General features: G+C 43.1%; 1 protein-coding gene across 2 annotated transcripts in view; it reads left to right on the top strand.

The window, feature by feature from the left end:
• Nucleotides 1-25196, top strand: part of trpc5 (transient receptor potential cation channel subfamily C member 5) — a 136968-nt gene that overhangs the window by 66078 nt on the left and 45694 nt on the right. For both annotated transcript variants that reach the window (XM_003226401.3, XM_062964125.1), the window contains exon 3: nucleotides 8519-9040. In XM_003226401.3, coding sequence (XP_003226449.1) covers nucleotides 8519-9040 — 522 coding nt within the window. The remainder of the gene's footprint in view (nucleotides 1-8518; nucleotides 9041-25196) is intronic.

Genomic DNA, 25196 nt, shown 5'->3' with positions numbered 1-25196 from the left:
AGATAATCTGGATTGTATATGGCAGTGTAGTTGCAGCCTTAGATGACCCACCAGATCCTTAAAGTTTCCTTTTAGTTTACACATACACCATATCCACATTTCTGACTGTACTGCGGTGACATGAAAGTAAGGATACAACCAAAAGCTATTCAGTCATATTACTTCCAGAATATTATAGAGTTGCATTAGAGGGCCTAAAGATTCATAGAGAATTTTCTAGGTCCTCCAACACAACGTTATGGCAAATTCCAGAAGAAGCATACTATAGGACCTAGCAAGTTCCTAGACAGACCACCCCCCTCCCTCTGGATCTTGCATTTGCAGAGATTTTAAGTAAGGGTAAAGGTTTTCCCCTATCATTAAGTCTAGTCGAGTCCGACTCTGGGGGTTGGTGTTCATCTCCATTTCTAAGCTGAAGAGCCGGCATTGTCCATAGACACCTCCAAGGTCATGTGGCTGGCAATTCTGCATGATGCGCCGTTACCTTCCCACCAGAGCAGTATCTATTGTTCTACTCACATTTGCATGTTTTCGAACTGCTAGGTTGGCAGAAGTTGGGGCTAACAGCAGGAGCTCACCCTGCTTCCCGGATTCAAACCACTGACCTTTCAGTCAGCAAGTTCAGCAGCTCAGCAGCATGGTTATTTGGGTATATCAGGATGATGGGAGCTTAAACACAGCATATTCCGAGGGCGCTTGGCTAAGGACGGCTGACGCAAATGAACTCCGAAAGAGGCCTTTAAATAACCAGGGGGAGCATAACTGCAAAGCCAGCCATTCATCACTATAATAAACTTCTGGAGTGTGTTTATTATAAGCAGTAAAATGAGAAATCATGAACGGGAGAAAGGGCTTAGCTGTTCCTCTGCTGAACACAGGGACAGGGGCCCGGTGCTTTGCGAAAACGCTTGTCTTTGGAGGGAGGAAGCAAGAAATCCTTGCAAGAACTTCTCTCCAGTGTTTGTGAGAAAGAGATGCGCAAAACGAAGCTTCCTCTGGGCCTAATTATGCTTCCTGTATCTGTTCTGCATATGAATTAAAGTGTAGGGTGATGAAATGCAGCCTTGCTTGCGTCCTTTGTCAATGGGAAACTGCTCTGTTTCTCCATATTGTGTCGTAAGAGTGGGCCTCTGCCCCCCAAGCCAACTCTCAAAGGGATTGGGGGGGGGGGGGGTTGTTGTGTGTTTTCCAGGCTGTATGGCCATGTTCCAGAAGTATTCTCTCCTGACGTTTCTCCCACATCTATGGCAGGCATCCTCAGAGGTTGTGAGGTATTAACTGTTTCCAAGCCTTTGACCATTTTGCTTGCCCTTCTCTGGATACTTTCCACCTTTTCCATCTCCTCCTTGAGTTGTGGTGCCCAGAAGTGGACACCCTATTTCAAGTGAAGTCTGGCCCAATCTCTGGATTGGGGTGGAATTCGGGCTTTCTTGGACCTTTAGTAACCATTCCAGAGAATGTGTGTTGTCACCGTCAGCTCTACTTCCAGTGCTGGAGCTGCTGTGCTGAGAGCAGTGAAGCCGAAATGTCCATGAAGCCACGCTTGAGTGCCTTTTTGCTGTGTCCTACTGTGCGATCGAGGGCACTCCTCCTCTGGCGTGGATCCGTTTCATAACTAGCTCTGCTGTGTTAATAATCTACATGGCTGTAATCTCATTTCCACAGGCGAGTTTATTTAAATGTCTCTGTACACCCAGGACTTGGATCGGATTGGTTGGTTTTAAGAGAGCAGCGTTGTACCAATTGATTATTCACGCGGTTGTTTGTAAGAAGAAGCTAAGCTTTATGTTAAATATCGCTTTTTTTTGCTTTGGTGCATTTTACATTTTGAAGGCCTGGGGTCTTTTCCAAAAAAAGCAAAACCTCCTTCCTTTGGGGAGGAAGCAATACAATTTATGACGGTTGGCAAATTCCCATAGAAGGATACGTTGTCATAGTTTGCAAAGGCACTGTACTACATGTGTGTATGTGTTAACTGGAAAAGAAAGAGCATGAAGCTGATTTGCTGAGCCTGCAAAGACCTGGGAATTGATCTGATATTGTTTCTGTTCTGCTGCTGAAGAACCAGTTTGAACAGGTTTTGTTCAATGTGTAGTGAGGATGAGTAACTGGAGAAGAAGATGGATGTTTACTCAGAGAGGCCTTGCTATTTTCAAGGCCTGTTTGCTACTGGATAAAGAGGGAGAAAATTATGGACTGAGAAAGGACTGTCCATGACTGTGGAGTTCTGTAAGCTTTTGATCTTTTGAAGTTAGTAAAGATTTTATATTATTTTGTTCTGCAAACCTGAGTGATACATCATTGTTCTGCAGGGTGGCTCTGGGGCTCATGGGCATACGTGAGAGCTTCCATTTATCATCTACACTCCGCAACATACGCTCCTTTCAAAGCACTGATCCAGCTGTGTTCAAGACACACCAACCTCCCAAGTGGTTAGACTACAATTCCTATCATCCTAGACTACAGGGCAATGAGATTTGTAGTCCCAAACATCTGGATTGGATTGGAGAGTATAGTTTTGACAATGCAGTTGCTTTTTCAAACAATTGCTGCAGTACTATATGCTGGTAACATACCCAAATGACTCTGCAATTGTTCTTCAGTGGTGATATCCAATTTTGAACATTGCATGAATCTGTGTTCCTCACAAAGCAGAGATACCATGATTGCAGCCGGAGCGATAAATAGGCCTGACATCTCCTGACAGTCAATGCAGTTCCAGTGCATTTCTCAACTGCGTGGATGAACAAAGTGTGTCGAGATGAGCTCTGACGCCAGCGCCGGATGCCGTAGCTACACCTGCTCCCGTTCTGCGCAGACCATTTCCCAAAGGCATACCTCACTCCTTAAACACTTGAATAGGCAGGAGGATTAAATTATAAAGAAACTAGGTCAACACGAATGGACAAATGTCTGCGGAAGGTTTTGTTTTTTTTCACCATCCTTTGGAAGGTCTGTCTTTCTTCATTCTTGCGCTGGCGTCAAAACCGTTTACAGTATCTTCCTCTTTGAAGACATATTTTCACCGTATTTAAGGCTACCCACTTCTCGTATTGGCACTTTGGCCGGATCCTCAAGACAATTCCATTGAAGCCAAGGAGTTTATGGCAAAGTGGAACAATTGAATAGGGATCAAAAACATGACAGAGAGATTGCCCAGATCTCATTTGCATCACATATACACCTCTGGATTAATTTGAAGAGCCGCCTTGCAAAGTGGCATGGAAAGGAGAGCAGTACGGAAAGCAGCACGTGATACAGAGCATTCAGGAACATGATCAGCATTTTCCCAATATGAAAATGTTGCCCTCAGTAAGCATCTTGTTTTATATTATGCACTCATGAGAAAAAAATAAAGTAGACTTTGGTAAAAATAACACACAGTTTACTCATGACTTTCATGTGTTCAGCATACACAGGTACACAACTTATCAGTCAGTTACAGATATGTAGGAGATAGTTTCTGTGCCATCTGGTCAGAATATATCTCTCAAAATAAACAGCAGGCAAGTGTTCGCAAGTCTATGATCTGAGCAGTCTGTGATGACTCATGGGCCTTGTAGTCCTGTTCCTAGTACTATTGTGGCAGACGAAGAGGAAAACATGGGGTTTTCGCCGGTTCAGCAAGAGCCGGAGTCTCTTCACCTGCAGGATGTGGATATTTGCCCTCAAGAATTCAGCCAAACAGGCCTTGGGCAGAACTCCCCCCCCCCCCCCCGTTTTCCAGGAGGGAAAATTATTCTAAAGATAGGGGAGTCAGGGAGGCTAATCGGAGAAGCCTGAGAATCGCTGCCAAACAAATGGCTGATTAGGTCTGCTTCCCTTGGGAAATTCTAAGGAGTCATGCATCTGGACAGAGTTGGGTTTCGCTTCTCGTTCTCTAGGGAAAGAGTTCTGTTGGCGGGAAAACGAGACCCAATATAGGTGTTTGGCGCGAGGGATTCTTTGCGGAGTCAATTGATCAGCTTGAGGAGAGAGATCGTGTGTGGACTTCGTAATCCCAGTTCCTTGCTTCCCGGATCAAGCTTCAAGCCTTGCCTTGTCTCACGGTTTTACCACGGACTCTGTTCATGCTTCATGTTCATCTTGCCTCCAGTCACGGATCTAGTCAAGAATCAAGTTTATTTCCAGCCTTGTTGTCAAGCTTCATTGGACTTTAAAGACTCTGTTATTTCCCCACACTATTGCTTGGCAAAGTGTGTGTTTCGGTCAAGTGGATTAAAACTTTGAACTCTAATATCTTATATTGGACAATACATTTCTGGACTATATTTGACCTCATCTGAAAGGTCTGCTTCTGAACTATATTCTTCACTTGTTTTTATTGATTTTATATATTTCTTTAATAAAGATATTAGATAGAGACTGGCCTCTGTGTAAGGTTATTGGTGCTCTGCAGCCAGGGTCCTGACACAGTCCCAAAGTCTAAGAAGTCTGTGCTCAGAGCGGATCATGTGGTCTGCAGCCCCTCCCACAACTTCTCAGGAAAAACATAGAGCAAGGAAGGAAAGCTGCATATCAGAACATACATACAACAAGTAAGCAACAGGATTATAGATAAACAAATTACTAGAGGAGGCTTGAAGAAGGTTGTAATTTCCAACAAAGTATGTTTTTTTAATGAGAACAGAACTGAGCCAAGAAATAATAAATCCTTTGGGTACAGATGATTGAATTGTTTTGGGTACAGATGATAGAATTTTGAATGCCAAGCTGCCAACCTTTCTTTAGAAAAATCCACAGGGCTGTTTTTTTTCACATAAGCACTGAATGATGACTGAGCTTTCCACAGGTTCTTGCTTAACGGCTTGCATCGGGTGAAGCGTAATGGAGGGAATCATGTCTTATTTATGCTCCTCGGGTTGAAAATAACCTGGGAGGAGTTTTAGGCGAGCCGTAGAGTACAATAATAGGTTCCTCTGTTTCTGTTAGAAAAAAACCTAAAATAGGAAAAGAGCAGACCCAAAATGAGTATGTAAACTGTCAGAGTTGCAAGAGCTCAACTCTGGGAAAGACTTTTTTTATCATGTCAGAAGGTACTCGAGAACATACTGCAAGTCGTTTTTGGTGTGAGAAAATTGGCCGTCTATTGAGACGTTGCCCAGGGGACGCCTGAATGTGTTACCATCCTGCCAGGAGGCTTCTCTCATGCCCCTGCATGGAAGCTAGATCTGACAGGTCTGGATTCAAACCACCAACAATCAGGTCAGCAACCCAACCTTCAGGTCAGCAATTCAGCTGGCACAAGGGTTTAACCCATCACCGTGGTTCCTGGGAAGGAATGAAATTCCATAATAGTTACCAGCATCACGATAGAACATATATTTCTAGAGAGAACACCTCCCTAGATATCTCTAGGTCCCCCATGAAGGAAGACCAGAAATTTCCAGAAGTAAAGGAAAAAAAACACTTTCTTTATCTACTTTCATGGAGGTCCTGCTCTCCTAACTTCAGTGAATGCAGAGGGCTGACTGTACATACAGATGGATAGAAGTGCTGTTTAATTGTGCCACCACTGAGGCCTTTTGAGAATGCTTGCCATGAAGTGCTTTTGACAGTTGCAAGGCAAGTTTGTGCAGTGTTCACCTGCCATTAGTCATGCTCGGCGGAGACGCTGGTTCAACTGGAGAGGTCACATGAAGTGCCGAGTGCTTTGGGGAGCTGGCCTTTCGAAAGCATTTCCAAACAGAACAGTTTGGGAAGCACCACGTTTCGGCTTCCTCCGAGTGCCAGATGCCGGTAATAAGCCACAACAGGGGGGTGCATTTACCTCGGCCATAGCTGAGAGGTACACTGATAACTTAATCGCATGCAACTGCGGCACTGGCAGCTTTTAGACTGTTTACCTGTCGTTTTCTCGTAAGTGATTTCTTTTCCTCCACTACTACCTTAAAGTGAAGGTGTTCAAGCAATGATGCCTTATTCTTACAAACCCTTTCAACTTAGCACCACAAAGCAATGGAGCATAAGGGGATTTACTCTGACTTGTAATTGGTGCCAAAATCCTGCATTGGTTCGCTTACAGGTGTGTTTTTACACTTTGGCTATTCTACAGCAAATGCAGTACATTCACGGATCAAGATACTGCAATTTAAGATGTATCTAGACCAGTGGTTCTCAACCTTCCTAATACTGCATCCCTTTAATACAGTTCCTCATGTTATGGTGACCCCCAACCATAAAATTATTTTTATTGCTACTTCATAACTCTCATTTTGCTACTGTTATGAATCGTAATGTAAGTATCTGATATGTAGGATGTATTTTCATTCACTGGACCAAATTTGGCACAATACGCCCAAATTTGAATGCTGGTGGTGTTGGGAGGAAATTGATTCGGCCATTTGGGAGTTATAGTTGCTGGGATTTATAGTTCACCTACAATCAAACAGCATTCTGAACTTCAACCAACCATGGAATTGAACCAAACTTTGCACACAGAACCTCCATGACCAACAGAAAATTCTGGAAGGGTTTAGTGGGCATTGACCTTGAGTTTTGGAGTTGTAGTTCATCTACATTCAGAGAGCACTGTGGACTCCAAACAATGATGGATCTGGACCAAACTTATACAGTCCTCCATGTGGAACATGAACTCTGGTGGTCATTGGACTCACAAACTCTGAGTATAGAGTTTTACTTTCTATGAATGTATGTGTGTTGGTAACACATGGATTATATTTTGGTTTAATTACTGTTTTATAGTTCATATTATTGGATTACATTTCTAGCTATAGTGGCCTCTTGCCTGTGTCTGGACCAAACTTGGCACGAATACTCAGTATGCCCAAATGTGGTGAGTTTGGGGAAAATAGACCTTGACATTTGGGAGTTGTAGTTGCTGGGATTTATAGTTCACCTACAATCAAAGAGCCCCTGGAGCCCCACCGACAATAGAATTGTGCCAAACTTCCCACAAAGAATCCCCATGACCAACAGAAAATACTGGAGGGATTTGGGTTCCTAAGATCATCAGAAATATGTGTTTTCCCTCTGAAATCCCCCTTGCACCCCCCCCCCCCCAAGGTTTTGACCCCCAGGTTGAGAAATGCTGATCTGGACTGTCGAATTGATGCACTTTGATGCCACTTTAACTGCCATGTCTCAATGCTATGAATCCTGGCAGTTGTCGTTTGGCATCCTTTGACCTTGTAAAACTACAACTCTCATGATTCCACAGCATTGGAAGTTAAGGTGATATCAAACTGCATTCATTCTACAGTAGATGTACCCTGTGACATGTAACTTTACACCAACGTTGCTATGTCCCTAACATAATACACATGCCATGTAATAAATGGCAGCCATGTATATAAGAGAATCTCTCACAGTGTCCCATTCTTTAATGCAATGCCATCTGGATCCATTTTCACTCTTAAATTTTTTTGCCTTTTCCCATCCTCATATTGTGGGCTATCAAGTATGAAGAAATTGAAATGACATGCTTCATTTCAACCAAATCTTGATTAAGCTTAAGGACTGGATTCGTTCCAGAGAAGATCTTGGGGTCCACCTTGATGGCTGGGATCAAAGTCAAATGATCAAAGGACCAACAGATTTTCTAGCTGCATATTTTAGCTTCAAACTCCTACTGCCTTAGAGCAGTGGTTCTCCACCTTCCAAATGCCACAACCCCTTAATCCAGTTCCTCATTATTAATTATTAATGTATTCCTTAACATTATTTTCATTGCTACTTCAGAACTGTAATCTTGCTACTATTATGAATCGTAATGTAAATATCTGATATACAGGGTGTATTTTCATTCACTAGACCAAATTTGGTACAAATACCCAATGCGCCCAAATTTGAATACTGGTGGGGTTGGGCGTGGATTGATATTGTCATTTGGGAGTTGTAGTTGCTGGGACTTATAGTTCACTTGCAATGAAAGAGCATTCTGAATTCTATCAATGATGAAATTGAACCAAACTTGGCACACAGAACTCCCATGACCAATAGAAGGTAATGGAAGGGTTTGGTGGGCATTAACCATGAGTTTTGGAGTTGTAGTTCACCTACATCCAGAGAGCACTGTGGACTCAAACAATGATGGATCTGGACCAAACATGGTGCGAGTACTCAATATGCCCAAATGTGAACACTGGTGGAGTTTGGGGAAAATAGACCTTGATATTTGGGAGTTGTAATTGCTGGGATTTATAGTTCACCAAAATCAAAAAGTCCCTTGAACTTCACCAATGATAGAATTGGGCCAAATAGGCCGAAAGATCTCTGCCAAAGGGGTTCTTGAGACCATCAGAAATATATGTTTTCTGGTGATCTTTGGTGACTCCTCTGACACCCACTCGCAACCCCCCAGGGGTCCCGACCCACAGGTTGAGAAACGTTGGTATAGAATGATATGTTGACATAATCCAGAGCTTGCCAGACTGTGTTGCGATACATTAATGTGTCAGCTATATTGTGTTGGTGTGCCATGCAAATATAACAAGAAATATCTGACGTAGCTTTATTATTATTATAAGATACTTTTCAACCGTCTGCTTTTGTGCAGGTCCCCACCTTAATGATGGACACCCAGTTTTCGGAATTCACCCCGGACATCACCCCCATCATGCTGGCGGCTCATACCAACAACTATGAGATCATCAAGCTGCTGGTCCAGAGGCGAGTCACCATCCCGCGCCCGCACCAGATCCGATGCAACTGCGTGGAGTGCGTCTCGAGCTCCGAAGTGGACAGCTTGAGGCACTCTCGGTCGCGGCTGAACATTTACAAAGCCTTGGCCAGCCCTTCCTTGATTGCCTTGTCGAGCGAGGACCCCATCCTGACCGCCTTCCGGCTGGGTTGGGAGCTGAAGGAACTCAGCAAAGTGGAGAACGAGTTCAAGGCGGAGTATGAGGAGCTCTCTCATCAATGCAAGCGGTTTGCCAAGGACCTTCTGGACCAGGCGCGGAGCTCCAGAGAGCTGGAGATCATTCTGAACCACAGAGATGACCAAAGTGAAGAGTTAGACCCCCAAAAATGTCACGATTTGGCAAAGCTAAAGGTAGCAATAAAGTACCATCAGAAAGAGGTAAGGCCTGTTTTCTTTATGGCAATAGCATGATGCGTTGTTTGTACCCAATACAGATAGACCAGGCATGGGCAAACTTTGGCCCTCAAGGTGCTTTGGACTTCAACTCCCACAATTCCTAACAGCCTCAGGCCCCTTCCTTTTCCCCTTCAGCTGCTTAAGTTAATGAAAGACTAATAGAGAAAAGAAGAGCTGAAACAGAGATGTGAAAAATGTGTTTTCATCTACAGCCTCCTTAAAACGATACAAGGAATATGGATCTATTTCAGCCTGGCTCATGGTTATGGTGGTAGGGAATTCCGCCCCCCCCCCCTCCCATTTTTCCAAGTGCAGAATGACTTGTTTATGATTTCCTGTTTCTTGTTGCTCTCTTGTAAGCCATTTAAGCAATATGGCCAACTCAAGTTGTGCTGGATTTCCCTCATTCCATGCCCATCATCCCCACCTGTTGGTCCATTCCCCTGGTCCATGGGCTGGGCCATTTTGGCTGCAGAAGGACCTACTGTTAAGGGAATGAATGTGCTATGTGCTGTTGAAGGCTTTCATGGCCAGAATCACTGGTTTGCTATGAGTTTTCTGGGCTGTATGGCCATGTTCCAGAAGCATTATCTCCTGATGTTTCACTCACATCTATGGCAGGCATCCTCAGAGGTTGTCACAACCTCTGAAGATGCCTGTCATAGATGTGGGTGGAACATCAGTAGAGAATGCTTCTGGAAATTTCAGTGGCTTCTCTGTGTGGTCTGACATGGTGGCTGTTGGAGTGGTCCAGCATTTCTGTGTCCTCAAATAATATGCTGTGTCCAGGTTGGTTCATCAAGTGCTCTGCTATGGCTGACTTCTCTGGCTAAGTGAGTCTGCAGTGCCTTTCGTGTTACTTGACTGGTGTCTGGACAATGCTGCATTTAGTGGTCCCTCTGTAGACTTGTCCACAGCTGCATGGTATACGGTAGACTCCTGCAGAGGTGAGAGGATCTCTCATGTACTTTTCTGAACGTAGCATTTGTTGGATTTTCTTACTGGGTCTGTAGATAGTTTGTAGGTTGTGTTTCTTCATCAGCTTCCCTATGAAATCAGCGGTTCCCTTGATGTATGGTAAGAACACTTTTCCTGTGGGTGGATCTTTGTCTTTCCTCTCGTGGCTTGTTCTTGCTCTTGCAGCTCTTCTGATGTCTGTGTTGGAGAATCTATTGACCTATAAAACCCCAAAATGAATGAAATATAGATGGAGACAATATACACAGTGGGGAGCCTTTGATTCCACATTTTCCCATTCCTCATAAGCTGGGGACACTTTTAAGATGCCTTTTAAAAAAGGGAAAGAAATCAGGTTCAAGTGCTCCTTGGAGATGCTCCAGGTTCCTGCTTGGTCTCTTGCGGATGCCGTCCATCCAGCCTCTTGACAGATTCAAAGCACCGCCTGCCTGCTTTCCCTGGCAGAGCCAGAGAGACAGTCCATATACTGTTCGACGATCGATCTCTCTCTGGTGGCTTTTCTCCACTGCAGGGGAAAGAACAAAATGGGAAAGCAAAAAAATATAACTCAAGTCTTTTCTCTTTGCCTCTTGAAAATATTTTTCTTTGGGGAAAAAACATAACCGCAGTGAATGCATGTCCACAGAGAGCTAACTAGAGATCGTTGTAAGAAAGGAAAATAAATATTTTTGTGAGATGGGTTGCTGTGAAATTTCCAGCCTGTATGGCCATGTTCCAGAAGCATTCTCTCCTGACATTGCACCCACATCTATGGCAGGCATCTTCAGAGGTTGTGAGGTCTGTTGGAAACTAGGCAAGTGGGGTTTATATATCAGGGGAATGTTCAGGGTGAGAGAAATAACTCTTGTCTGTTGAGGCAAGTGTGAATGTTGCAATTGCCCACCTTGATTAGCATTGAATGGCCTTGCAGCTTCAAAGCCTGACTGCTTTCTCTTTGGGGTAATCCCACGGTTTAACCCTCTGCGACACCAGCCCCAAATATAACTTGGGAAGAAAGCTTATTTTACAATGCCAATAATCCCTGCATACAAGATTCTAGGGATTGTTGTTCAAAAGGGAAGCTTGGGAAATAAGAATACCTTAGTTTTGCTAGATAGGAGATTCCAGCAAGTGCAGACAGCAATCTGGCTTCACTTGAATAATGGCACAGCCTGTTATTGTTTCGTTATTGTTATTGTTGTTGTCGTTATCATCCCACTTCCCGCTCTTAAACAAGACTTGAATTGCTCACAATATTAAAAAATGTAAAACCTACAATATATAAAACCCTTTGCCCGAGTTCCCCAAGTAAGTATCCCAATCAGTTGCATTATGAAGGACCAGTTCTCTCATTCTTTTAGACAGAAAACAGGAAGCGGAGTCATGGCTGTGTTTTCTCCCATTTGACTCAGAGAGGAAGGAGTGGGTGCTTTTGTCGGACCCTTCAGGAATCTTCAGAACATTGTCTTCTTGTCAGCCTTCTTGTCAGTTTTTAATCTGTAATTTGGTCTCCAAAGCCCTGGATTTCCAAAGCAGAATGGGCAGAGCTTGCAACCCAACTGGTGACAGATGAGAGCTAAATCCAGCAGTTCTTCAAAATCCGTCACCTCCATATGTCCAATGCTAAAGACACAAAGCATTTGCAATCCAGTTGCAGGAATATCAGAAATTATTATTATTAATAATATTAATAGTAAAGGTAAAGGTTTTCCCCTGACATTAAGTCCAGTCGTGTCCAACTCTGGGGGTTGGTGCTCATCTCCATTTCTAAGCCGAAGAGTCGGCGTTGTCCATAGACACCTCCAATGTCATATGGCCGGCATGACTGGACAGAGCGCCGTTACCTTTCCACTGGAGTGGTATCTATTGATCTATTCACACTTGCATGTTTTCGAACTGCTAGGTTGGCAGAAGCTGGAACTGGCAGTGGGAGCTTACTTCGCTCCCCGGATTCAAACCACCGACCTTTCAGTCAGCAAGTTCAGCAGCTCAGCGGTTTAACCCATTGCGCCACAAGGGGCTCCTAACAACAACAACAACAACAACAACAACAACAACAACAACAACAACAAGGGTTACCATGTATGCATCTACACTGTATGATTAATGCAGTTTGATCCCACATAACTACCATGGCTCAGTGCGTTGGAATCATGGGAGTTATAGGTTGATGAGGCAACAGCATGCTCTGGCAGAGAAGGCTTTGTGACAGTATGCAAGTTATCTTGCAATAACTAGAACTGTTAATAAAGTCTAATAAGCCATAATTTCTATGCAAAAGATAACTTTCAAAGGCCAAGGATGCAACTACGTTGTAAGATGAATGCAGTTTGACACCACATTAAACTACCATGGTTCAATGTTATGGAATCCTGGGAGTTGTAGTTTGGTGAATTCCCAAGGATACCATTAATCTCTTGATGTCGTTGTAGCTACATCCCTGAGAGGACATGCAGCCTGTCTCATAAACGGGCATGACATGTATTGGGGAGTCCCACACAGTGCCCCATTGTATCATGAGAAGATGAGGACTTGGATCTCATTGGCTTCTGGTGTGCAACAGTTCAATGGAGCCCATAGGACAATGTCTCCATTTGTGCAAAGGTCCCAGAGAGTAGCTATGCCGCTGCACTGCTCCTGAGACTACAAAGAATTGGACAAAACCACAATTCACCTTTATGTGATCATGTCAGAGCGCAATGCTGTAAATACCTAACAGGATGCCAGCCAATGTCTGCTGCCAAGAATGCTACCGCAGTGTTTAATTCATGCTCTTTGCATCACAATCCAAGTTACACCATCGAGATTTATTACAGAGTACAACTCCAAACATCTTTTTAACATTTCTGCTTGTTGCATTCATCCCTGCGATGCCTCTCTAAAAATTTGCCATCAGTAGTCAATAGAGGAAAACGGTGCTACTGAACAGAAATGTCCTTCTCAGGAATAAAAGAAAATAAGGTGAGCTTTTGCTTTCAGTCATGGCATGACCCAAGGTGTTGTTGTTATTTTTGTCCTGACAGAGTGATTGGTGGGACATAAGAAGCAAAAGGTTGGGAACAATTGCTGTAGAGGACGGCATTCCATCATGGACATGGATGTCAGATGCAATTGCTTGCCCAAATTTGGTCATTGAGGATTTGATAGATGAGGTACAGAGGTTTGAGAAGTTATTTCGTGATTATGCCCCCCAGAATCCCTAGCCAGCATGGCCATTGGGGATTCTGGAGGTGGCAGTCCAACTGCCATTGTTAAGGTTCACATTGTACGTCATCACAGGAAGTTCTCCAAGGTTCAAGTTCTAGTGAGGCACCATGTCGTCAGGAAGTAAAATGGGAACAGTTGACCCATTGATTTGACCCTTCTTGCTCTTACTTGGCTTTCCTGCGGGAAGTAGTACCCAGAAATGATACTCAGCATCATTGATAGAAGCTGCCATATTTCTTTTCTCATTGCGATTGTGGAGAACCATTGTTGGAAGTCAAAATGGCAGATACCAGACAAGACTGGCTTTGGCAACAGGATTTTTGGCAATGGCTCAAGGATTCCTTATGTTGATGCCATTTGAACTTTTGGGTCAATCTTTAGAACTATTGCCTTTTGGGAGGTAGACAAGCTAGCTTTGGGGAGACTCTTGGCCTTATGGTCCAGAAATAGGAATTTCTCCATGATTTTCCTCTTTGCAGCTGGGAAATATGAATGCAAGTCAGCTCTGGATGATGCTGACGGAGGAGGTACAAATGAGAACAATGACTAGGAGAGGACATTGAACATGGCAAGGAGACAAATGATCCTGTAGCAATTCTCTCCAGGAAAAGGGTGAGCCAAGGAGAGTGATTCATCGGAAACCAACAGGGATTCCGGTGAGAAGAGCCATTTTGATTTCTGAGTGCGGCGGAGGAGTCCTCATTGTTTTGCTAGAATCCCTTGCTGCTTTCCCTCATCTCATCCACTTCTCCGCTGCCCTTTTTTGAGGTTTATCAATCCGTCACGGTAAAGCTATGATTCATCTGGACCCCGAATGAGCTAGCCTGGATACCGACTGCCGCAAGACCGATTTAGCATTTTCGAACCATGAAACCTGCATGGGATTTGCTGATTTCGAAAGCAGGCTACGCTCAGTATGGATGCTGAGGCTGGATGGCAAGGAGGCCACCAAAACAAAGCAAAGGTTCTCCCGCCTTCAGATTTTTCCTTTCCAAAACAGTTTGCAATCCTGGATGTTGGGTGGAGGAACTCCTTCCTCTTGCTCTACCTCTAGGCAAAGTATGGCCCATGGACCACATCTGGGCCATCATTTTTGGCCAGTTCCTTCCTTTGAAATATAGCCTAGTATCTGTTGGTGATCTCGTATCCAAGTACTAACTTGGGCCAACTCTTCTCAGCTTCCAAGATCAGATGCCTAGTTTCCAACTGACCTCACAATCTCTAAGGATGCCTGCCACAGATATGGGCAAAGCATCAGGAGAGAATGCTTCTGAGACATGGCCATACAGCCCAGAAAACTCACAGCAACCTAATCAAGAGGATATTTCTTCTATAAGAACTATAAGATTTTCTTGGAGGATAGTGGCATATTTAGGAGCCCCAGTGGCAAAGTGTGTTAAAGCACTGAGCTGCTGAACTTGCAGATCGAAAGGTTCCAGGTTCAAATCCCAGGAGCGGAGTGAGCACCCACTGTTGCTCCAGCTTCTGCCAATCTAGCAGTTCGAAAACATGCCAATGTGAGTAGATCAATAGGTACCGCTCTGGTGGGAAGGTAACGGCGCTCCATGCAATCATGCCGGCCACATGACCTTGGAGGTGTCTGCGGACAACGCCAGCTCTTTGGCTTAGAAATGGAGATGAGCACCAACCCCCAGAGTCAAACATGACTGGACATAATGTCAGGGGAAACCTTTACCTTTACCTTAGTGGAATATTTGGGTAGGGGAAGGTCTTCAAACAAAGCTTAGATGGCCATATTTCAGGAATGCTTTAGCTGTGCCTTCCTTCTGGGCAGAATAGGGTTGGACAGGATGGTCTTTTGGGTCTCTTCTAGAGCTGTGGGTCCATCTTTATTTCCCTGTCTGCAGTCAGTCTGCCTGATGCATGTTCTTAAAGGCATACTTTAGCAGGCATTAGTTCTGGGAAATAGGTGCCTCCTCCCTGGTATAAATGGGGAAAGAAGAATATAGGCCTTAGGAGAACATGCTGTTCGAACTGAGATCAGGCCAGCCTCCTGTTTGTTTCTGTGGGAAGGCTAATGGAATCTACCTGATGGGTAAGAGGCTGCCTGCTGCTATCGGTGAGTCACTCGCAAAGGAGAATGTTTGACAGAAGAAGAATGAGAAACAATGCGATATCAGAGCAAATGCGCCTTAGCGTGGTCATCTGCCATTGGTCTGAATGGCTTACACAGCAGCTATACTACCCAGGTGTTTCCATAACGTTTACTTTCGTTCAACAATGCCTTAAACTTGTTGTCATTTTCCATAGTAAATTGTACTATTTTACAAACTATAGATCACTATAGGATCAGGAGCCCCTGATGTGCAGTGGGTTAAACCACTGAGCTGTTGAACTTGCTGATCGAAAGGTCGGTTGTTCGAATCTGGGGAGTGGGGTGAGCTCCTGCTGATAGCCCCAGCTTCTGCCAACCTAGCAGTTCAAAAACATGCAAATGTGAGTAGATCAATAGGTACTGCTCCAGCGGGAAGGTCACAGTGCTCCATGCAGGCATGCCTATGGCCACACGACCTTGGAGGTGTCTGCTGATTTAGAAATGGAAATGGAGATGAGCAACAACCCTCTGAGTCGGGCACGACTAGACTTAATGTCAGGGGAAAACTTTTACCTTTTCCTATAGATCACTAACTTCAGACATATACCTCACACCATGTAACCTATGGGCCACAAGTCGCCACAAGTCCAAAGTGTGCCCAACAAGCCCATTTTTTGATGATAGTTTTACAAGGCCTTTTGCTTTCTCTGCCAAAGAGGTCAAACTACAGCTCCCAGAATCCCATAGCATTGAGCCAGAGAAGTTAAAGGGGTATCAAACTGCCTTGACTCAACAATGTGGATGCACCCTGTCTTTTTTGTTACTTCGTTTTTTTTAAAAAGGAAAAGATTTCAAAGGATCATCTAGAAAAATACACTCAAAATGGCATCTGACATTTTAATCCTCCAAAAGTTACAAGGAAAATAACTAGCAGACATTACTCATCACTCACCAAATGACAACGTGAATCAATACTTGTCCTGCTCTTGTTGCCTCCTGAAGCAACATGCCACAGGTAACATAATTACATCTAGCATGTTATGTTCAAGCACTGACCTTACACTCTTCATTTTTCATCCAGCGAGATCCTTTCACACTTAATAAGACATGAAATATGAAGGGTCCAAAGGCTAGCATCCTGGTAGGAACTTATGGGAACATAAGGGTCTCTTCTATATATATAAAAGAGTGATGGAATCAGGGCACCGGACAAAACAACAAAACTACAGGCCCCCCAACCTCGAAATTTGACAACACAACCCATCATCCACGGCTCCAGGTTGATACAACAAAAACAAAAGAAAAATAAAGTCCTAATTAGAGGGACAGGAATAATTGTTTTTATCCAATTGCTGCCAGTTAGAGGGCTAAGCTCCACCCACTTGGTCTCCTAGCAACCTACTCAGCCCAGGGGACAGGCACAGTTAGGCCTCACTTAGGCCTTTTCCACAGATTATCTGATTTTAACTGGATTATATGGCAGTGTAGACTCAAGGCCCTTCCACACAGCTATATAAACCCATTTATAATCTTATATTATCTGCTTTGAACTGAATTATCTTGAGTCCACACTACCAGATAATTCACTTCAGCTTGCATTTTATCCAGCTGTGTAGAAGGGGCCTCATATAATCCAATTCTAAACAGATAATATAAGATTATAAATATACAGTAGAGTCTTACTTATCCAACATAAACAGGCCGGCAGAACGTTGGATAAGTGAATATGTTGGATAATAAGAAGAGATTCAGAAAAAGCCTATTAAACATCAAATTATGTAATGATTATACAAATTAATCACCAAACATCACAATCCAAGCATTCACAACACATGGACAACGTATAAATACTATACAATACTACACAGGGACATAGACCTTCTCTACCCTCACCACTTTCACAGTACACAAACAACCAAATGCATACTAAACATAAAGACAACCATACAACAGACATTCAATACCACCACTACCTCAACAATTTCTCACCAACACCACCAGACAACGCCACAGCAACGCGTGGCTGGGCACAGCTAGTACTTTATATAGGTCCCATTTTGAATGGGTCAAACTGAGCCACTATTCATTTGCCCTTTCTGGAAAAACTCTTGACAGCCCAGCAGTTGTTAAGTCCTGCTTCTACCAGTGTCTAGTTGGCTTCAATATATGAGTGAGAGACCTCCAAGCCTCCCCATCCTCAACAGATCTGCTCAGGTCTTGCAAAGTCAGGATGGCTTCCTTGGTTGAATCTCTCCATCTGCAGTGCACTCTTGCAATCATTATAATCTTTTCTAGTCTTCTCATGATATGGCCAGTTCAGTTATCTTGGCTTCTAAGGAGAGTTCAATTTTCTCTATATCAGTTTATTTGTCTGTGTTGTGCCATGGTTCTCAACCTTATGGGTCCCCAGGTGTTTTGGCCTACAACGAGGTTACCAGCTGTTAGGATTTCTGGGAGTTGAAGGCCAAAACATCTGAGGACCCACAGGTTGAGAACCACTGATTTAGTGGTTTTGATATCCAACAATCTCTCCTCCAGCACCACATCTCAAATGAGTTGGTTCTCTTCCTATCCAGTTTTCACAACCATACATGGAAATGGGAAATGTGATGTGTGGACAGCCCTAACTTTTTAAGTGATATATCTTCATGCTTGAGGATCTTGTCTAGTTCCTTCATGGCTGACCTTCCAAGTCCTCATCTTCTCCTGATTACTTGAAAGCAATCTCCATTCTGATTAATGACTGTTGCATTCCAGGCCTGGGAACACCTATAACCACTACTCCACAGGAATATAAGCAACCGGTTTATTGTAAGAACAGAAAAATCATATAAAATCAAACAATAATCCAAATGTCTCATAAAGTTCCAAAGGTGATAAAGTCCACAAACAACCAGGAATCACAGATATAGCATAAATCCACAGGAAGATTTAACTAGTAAGACTTGAGAACATGAACAGAAACATAGAAAACTTCCAGGATAAATTAAATCCAAAATCAAGGCTTGACTTGAACCATGAACAAGAGAACTCAGGCTTAGCTTCTCACTCTAACGCAGCATTGCCTGAACTGCCCTTAAAGTAAACAACTTGTTGTTAATAGCCACCCATGAAAGCATTGTCTCCCGTGAAATTTCTCCTCAGCTTTCCCACATAATCTCTTAGCCCGACGTACTCTATTTTCAGCTCTGATTTGTAAACAAAGAGTTTTGTTTTGTTGATCTCCGTATCTATAGGTTGCTTCTCCTGCGAACCCTCCTTATCACTCAGCTCTTCCCTCGAATCCTTATCTACTATTTAGTCCTCGAACTACACTTCTGAGACAGTTTTCTCACAGAGAAACATCATTTCCCAGACCTGAATTTCCCAGACTTGAGAGCCCATCACCTTGTGCCACAGGAAAACCCACAATCCTCTCTGAATCCTCAGTTAAATCATCGGCCTCTGGCTGATCTACAACAATGACTGGAAAAATATTGAACTCTATGTCTTCATTGTCTACTTTAGCATAATATAAATCATCTGTGGCCATTATTTTTTATTTTCTGTTACCATCACAGAAGCAATGAAGGCCAGGAAATTCTGACTGCTCCCAACTCTTGGGAGAAGGAAAAGGTGTGGGCACTCCAATGGAGAAGGCACCCTCATTTCTTTCCTTCTCTAAGCTGAGACCAACATCTTTTCCATTATCTCCCAATTTCTCCACCAGTGAGCATCAGGGTTTGATGGCAAATGGGTTGTGGAAGGATGTGGAACTGTAGTTGCCAAGCTTATGTGTCGATATGGGATCCAAGCCCAAATTTGATTAATACTTTCTGCATTGATGGAGTTTTGTGCATAATTTATCTGAGCGGCCCCAGGGACGCCCGCAAACCAGAAATGTTCTGTAATGTCAAACAGTTTGGATAAGGGGAAGAGTCATCTATCTACATTAGCAGCAACAGAAGGGAAGAATGTACCTTCGGATAATTGAAAAGGTTTTGAATAATTAAGGCTTGTGGTGGTGGGGAAAGCAGAGCAAGGGATGTAAAAAAAAAATGGCAAATATCCTTGCCCTCGACAAGAAATGGCAAAAAGTCCTACATCTTTTTAATCTTCATATTTTAATGTATTACTATATACCGGTATGTGATTTAATGGTATTGTGTTTTATTTAACAGTTTTATTTGGGTTGTATTCCACCTTGAGCTGTGAGGAGAGGCAGGTAATAAACAACAACAACAACTACTACTACTACTACCACCACCACTACAACAACAACAACATCTTGGCTGCATAGGGCAAATCCTGGGAGTTGAAATTTTATTAGGTAGAAAAGGCTAAAGGCCTTGTAAAACTGCAACTCCCACTATTCTATGGCATTGTCATGGCTATTAAAGTAGTGTCAAACTGCATTTATTCTACAGTGTAGATGGATCACCACCTTTGGAAGAGAAAAGTGGTTTCAGATGTTTGATAGCAATTCCATAGTCTACTTTAAACAATACAGTGCCTACCATTCCATAGTATTGAGCCATGGCAGTTCAAGTTGGGTCAAACTGCATTAACTCTGCATTATAGATTCTCCCAAGGTAAGATTAAGAGTTGGATATGGAAGGGAGATGTAGATCTCCCAGTTTATACAATGATTCAGTTCAGTGATGCAATGCTCCAAACAGTATATTTTGAGGAGGCCAACTGAGAAGTAGTTCTATATTGAATCCTCTACGCATTCCCTCTGCAGGCAAATGTTGCAAAATGCATGAAGATGCCTCACGGTTGTAGGATTTCTAGGTCACCAAAATTGCTAAAATGGTGGGACTTGTCTATATCCTGCTGGATTCTTTCCATTAAAGGGATTATTCTACTCCTTGGTGAGATTTCCCCCTCCCAAACCGAGCATTTCCTTGCGGTTTTCTTGATGGCACTGCTCAACCGGCTCACTTCTTTGCATTTGGTACCGAAGATGAATTCTCTGCAGAACAGTCTTCCCCAGATTTCCACTTTTTCCCCTTTCTCTCCTGGTTTAACAGACTGGTTTAGTCTTCCAACTCTACCTGATCATCAATATATATATATATATATATATATATATATATATATATATATATGAGAGATGGCGGTGCCAGCTGCTTTGGTACAAGGCGAAAGTACATTGTCTCCTCAGTGCTGATTATTGAGCATGTATAATTAATGCATTGGAATTTTGCTGTTGCTAAAATAAAATGGGGAGGAAGGGAGGGGAGCCAAACCAGGAATGGAGGCATCATTGTAGCTTTAACCGCTTGTGCTTTTGCCTCAAGCCTGATAAACAGAGGAAAGAGAAAGGGAAACCTATTCAGAAATTTTCAAAGCTTCTTTATATTGCTCGGTGCAAAACGGGCTACCGATCATTAAGCCAGATCTATATGGTAGAGTCACGTGGGAAGGCAATATATGTAATGTTCATGCTCTTCCTTGATTCCTTCCTTCCTGGCGGCAGGGGGAAGAAGATTAAAGAACAGGACGGAAATTGCATTTAGGATAGAAATGGGTTGAAGAATAGTTTTGTCAACCATGGAGGCCCCTTGGCTCATATTCACCAGAATGGAGATGCATGCCTTAAAACCATCCATCCCAATTGGGCAGGAATAGTCCAGATAAATCTTCCGTCGTCCCATTTTTTCAGCTACTTTTTAAATGCCCTGGTTTCTGTCTTCTCACTTTGCTCCAGCTTCCTTTCATTGCTGAGTTTAAAAAGCAAAAGGGGAAGGGAGAGGAAAGGAAAGAGCAAGGCAGATTTTTGCCATTCTCTTTTAGACAAATTACTGCAGTTTTTCCTACCTTGTGCATTCTTCCTCATTCATAGCTTTTGCAATCTTGGTAGCATACAGTTATCCTACTTTTCATCTATAGCAGATAGGAGCCACGGTGGCACAATAGGTTAAACCAGGGGTCCCCAAACTAAGACCCGGGGGCCGGATGCGGCCCATCGAAGCCATTTATCCGGCCCCCACGGCACAAGGGCAGAAGGGGGTTGGGCTAAATGACCCAAGGGATCTCTTCTTCTGTTACAACCATTATTATTATTATTATTATTATTATTATTATTATTATTATTATTAGCATTGATTCTGGGTGGCCATCTGTCAGGGATGCTTTGCTTGTGCTTTCGGTGCACAAAGGCAAAGGGGGATTGGACTCAATGGCCCAAAGGGTCTCTTCCAACCCTCTTATTTATTATTGTTGTTGTTGTTGTTATTATTATTATTTATTGCTCGGTGGCCAACTATAGTCCGGCCCTCCAATGGTCCGAAGGATCGTGAACTGGCCCCCTGTTTAAAAAGTTTGGGGACCCCTGGGTTAAACCCTTGTGCTGGCTGGACTGTTAACCTGAAAGTTGGGTTGCTGGCCTGAAGGTTGCTGGTTTAAATCCATGAGACGGGGTGAGTTCTCGTCTATCAGCTCTAGCTTGCGAGGACATGAGAGAAGCTTCCCAGTAACACACCTGGGTGTCCCCTGGTCAACGTATCTGTTGACAGCCAATTCTCTCACACCAGAAGCGACTTGCAGTATGTTCTCAAGTTGCTTCTGACACGATTTAAAAAATCTGTTACAGACTGGAGTGTGGATTGAGGAAGCAGACCAAACTATAAGATATGGACTGCAACCTAGTCTCACTGATATGAATACCAATAGACATCTTGGAGAGCAGAGATAACAAATGCTGAAAGAATTTCTTCAAGCTCAGTGGCTGAAATGCATCTACAGGCCATCTCCGAGCTATGAACATCCGACTTACAAACAACTCATACTTACAAATGGGCCTTTCTCCTTTTTCCCTGCCATGAAATCTTAGCTCTGGACCACTCCCTTGCCTTTTTCTTCCTATTGATCTCTCCAACTTCCCTTTTCCTTTTCTTCCTGCCCATATATCTCCAACCCCCCTTTTCCTTTTCTTCCTATCCATGTCCCTCCAAAATGTTTTTCCTTCCTATCCATATCTATCCAAACCCCCTTTAATTCCTATCCATGTCTCTCAAAAACCCCTTTCCATCCTATCATATCTCTCCAAACTCCTCTATCCCTTCCTTCGTATCCATATCTCTCCAAACTCCTTTTCCCTTTCCTTCCTATTCATATCTCCAAACTCCTTTTCCTTTGTATCCATATCTCTCCAAACTCCTTTTTTTCCTACCCATATCTCCAAACTCCTTTTCTTTCCTATCCATTTCTCTCCAAACACCTTTTCCCTTTCCTTCCTTAAGTGGCTGAGAGGGAAAAGGAAGGGGCCTGAGGCTGTTAGGAATTGTGGGAGTTGAGGTCCAAGACACCTGGAGGGCCAAAGTTTGCCCATGCCTGCTGTAGAATGAATTCAGTTTGATGCCACTTGAATTGCAATGGCTCAATGCTATGGAATCACAAGATTTGTAGTTTTATAATGTCTTGAGCCTTCTCTACCAAAGAGTGCACGTGCCCCACCAAACGATAACTCCCATGATTCCATAGCATTGCACCCTGGCAGTTCAAGTGATGCTCAACTGCATTCATTCTACAGTGTAGATGCACTCGATGGTATTTTAACGCCTTCCTTCGCCCCCTTCCCCTTCCAACCTTCTGCTTTCAACACCTTTCTGTGGTCTTGATCTTGAAGGAAAAAGCCTATTGACATGGTTCTAAATCCTTCAGAATCATAGAACTTTTAAGTCAAAAGAGGTTGTGTTTCAATGACCGGAGAGTAATTCAATTGCCATCCAACTGTGAATTGCACTTTTGATGAGGGTTGTTTAAAAAAGAAAAGAAAAAAAGACTGAAAGCTTCTCATCCTCTTTGGCTTCATTTCCTCCCAAAGACCAAGCGCTTAAAAGACTATATTGTTGTTTTTGATGGCAGCATACACACATATAACTCACTATGCCTTCCTTTTCCGATGATAAATTTGTAAGAAACTCCTGAATGAAATATGAACCCTCTTAATTTTTAATCAGGCAGAGTCAGATTTGCAAGAGGAAATCATTTCACCGAGGATAGACTCAGGCAATACTGGTTTATAGTGTTTGCTGCCTTGTTTGCATGCGCGCACACACAATAACAATGCAATTAAAAATACAACATTGCAATTTTTGAAAATGCAAGATTTTTAAAAAAATCATGTGTGTCCGTGTATCTTCAAGTTGACTTATGACAGAATTTAAAACAGAACTAAAGGCCTATCCAGTCTATTTTAATCTATAAATCTAAACTTATATTAATATATTTTTATCATGTCAGAAGCAACTTGAGAACATACTGCAAGTTGCTTCTGGTGTGAGAGAATTGGCCATCTACCGAGATGTTGCCCAGGGGATGCCCGGATGTGTTACCATCCTGCTACGAGGCTTCTCTCATGTCCCCGCAAGCTAGAGATGACAGACGGGAGCTCACCCCATCTCGCGGATTTGAACCAGTAACCTTCAGGTCGTCAACCCAAGCTTCAGGTCAGCAGTCCAGCTGGCACAAGGGTTTAATCTTGTATTATATTGGTATTAATTATTTAATGTGTTTTAATCTTAGGTCTTTGTCATTGAATATATGTGTTTTAATGATCTCATGTTTTAATCTTTGTATTTTAACATTTTTGTATCCCACCTTGAGCTTTAAGGAGAGGTGGGTAATAGATAAAATTGGTGATGGTGGTGGTGGTGATGATGATGATGATGATGATGATGATGATGATGATCTTATCAATTTCACAGGCTTTTTAAAGGAATGGAATCCTCAAAGATTGTGGTTAATAGCCTTATATTAGTGAGGTGGAAGCACAATTTTGCACCTCAGAGGATCTCATCATAAATCAATGATGGTTAATAGCTTCTATGGAGCTCCCGGTGGTGTAATGGGTTAAACCCTTGTGCCGGCAGGACTGCTGACTTGAAGGTTGAGTTGCTGGTTCGAATCCAACCTGGGGAGAGCACAGATGAGCTCCCTCTGTCAGCTCCAGCTCCATGTGGGGACATTAGAGAAGCCATTCACAAGGATAGTAAAACATCAAAAAACATTTATTCATTATTTATTATTTATTTACCTTATTTCTACCCCGAAGAGGACACAAGGTGGCTTACATATGGCAACCATTAGATGCCTTAAAATACATACAAACAGAGACTTAAAATCAATTAAATTTAAAATTAATTCATATGAAACATTTAAAACATTACATTCAATATTAAAATCACATCATTAAAAAAATCATAGTCCAAGGCTGGGCATAGTCCATCTGGGCATCCCCTGGACAATGTCCTTGCAGATGGCCAATTCTTTCACACCAGAAGCGACTTGCAGTTTCTCAAGTCGCTCCTGACATACACAAAAAAAAGCTTCTATATTTAGGTAAAGGTTTCCCCGATGTTAAGTCCAGTCGTGACCGACTCTGAGGGTTGGTGCTCATCTCCATTTCTAAGTCGAAGAGCCGGCGTTGTCCATAGACATCTCCAGGTCATGTGGCCGGCATGACTGCATAGAGCGTCGTTACCTTCCCGCCAGAGCGGTACCTATTGCTCTACTCACATTTGCATGTTTTCGAAGAGCTAGGTTGGCAGGAGCTGGGGCTAACAGCAGGCACTCACTCCGCTCCTGGGATTTGAACCTGGCACCTTTATTAGTGAGGTGGAAATCCAACTTTGGTCCCCAAACCGTCTTATTTGAAATCAATGACAGCTAGCAGCTTCAATATCAGTATGGGCAGAGGATATGCTCTTGAACTTGGATAGATATGAAAGGTTCATCCAGGATGCTGAAGTTTGGGAACAGAGTTCAGCACCATGGATAGTTCTGCATTAAAACCTGCAGGGAGTTCGAGGCTCAACCAACACATGGTCTCTGGTGTAGATGAGATCTGATCCAACCCAGGCTTGTTCTTGTTGGGAATGTCACCTTGTGCTCTGCAATGTCGTCACTTAGTTTGTTCACTCTTCCTCTCTC

Source organism: Anolis carolinensis, unplaced genomic scaffold, assembly GCF_035594765.1.
Source record: "Anolis carolinensis isolate JA03-04 unplaced genomic scaffold, rAnoCar3.1.pri scaffold_12, whole genome shotgun sequence".
Lineage (NCBI taxonomy): Eukaryota > Metazoa > Chordata > Lepidosauria > Squamata > Dactyloidae > Anolis > Anolis carolinensis.
Note: the sequence above shows the minus strand (reverse complement) of the source record. Positions and strands in the feature narration are given on the sequence as shown.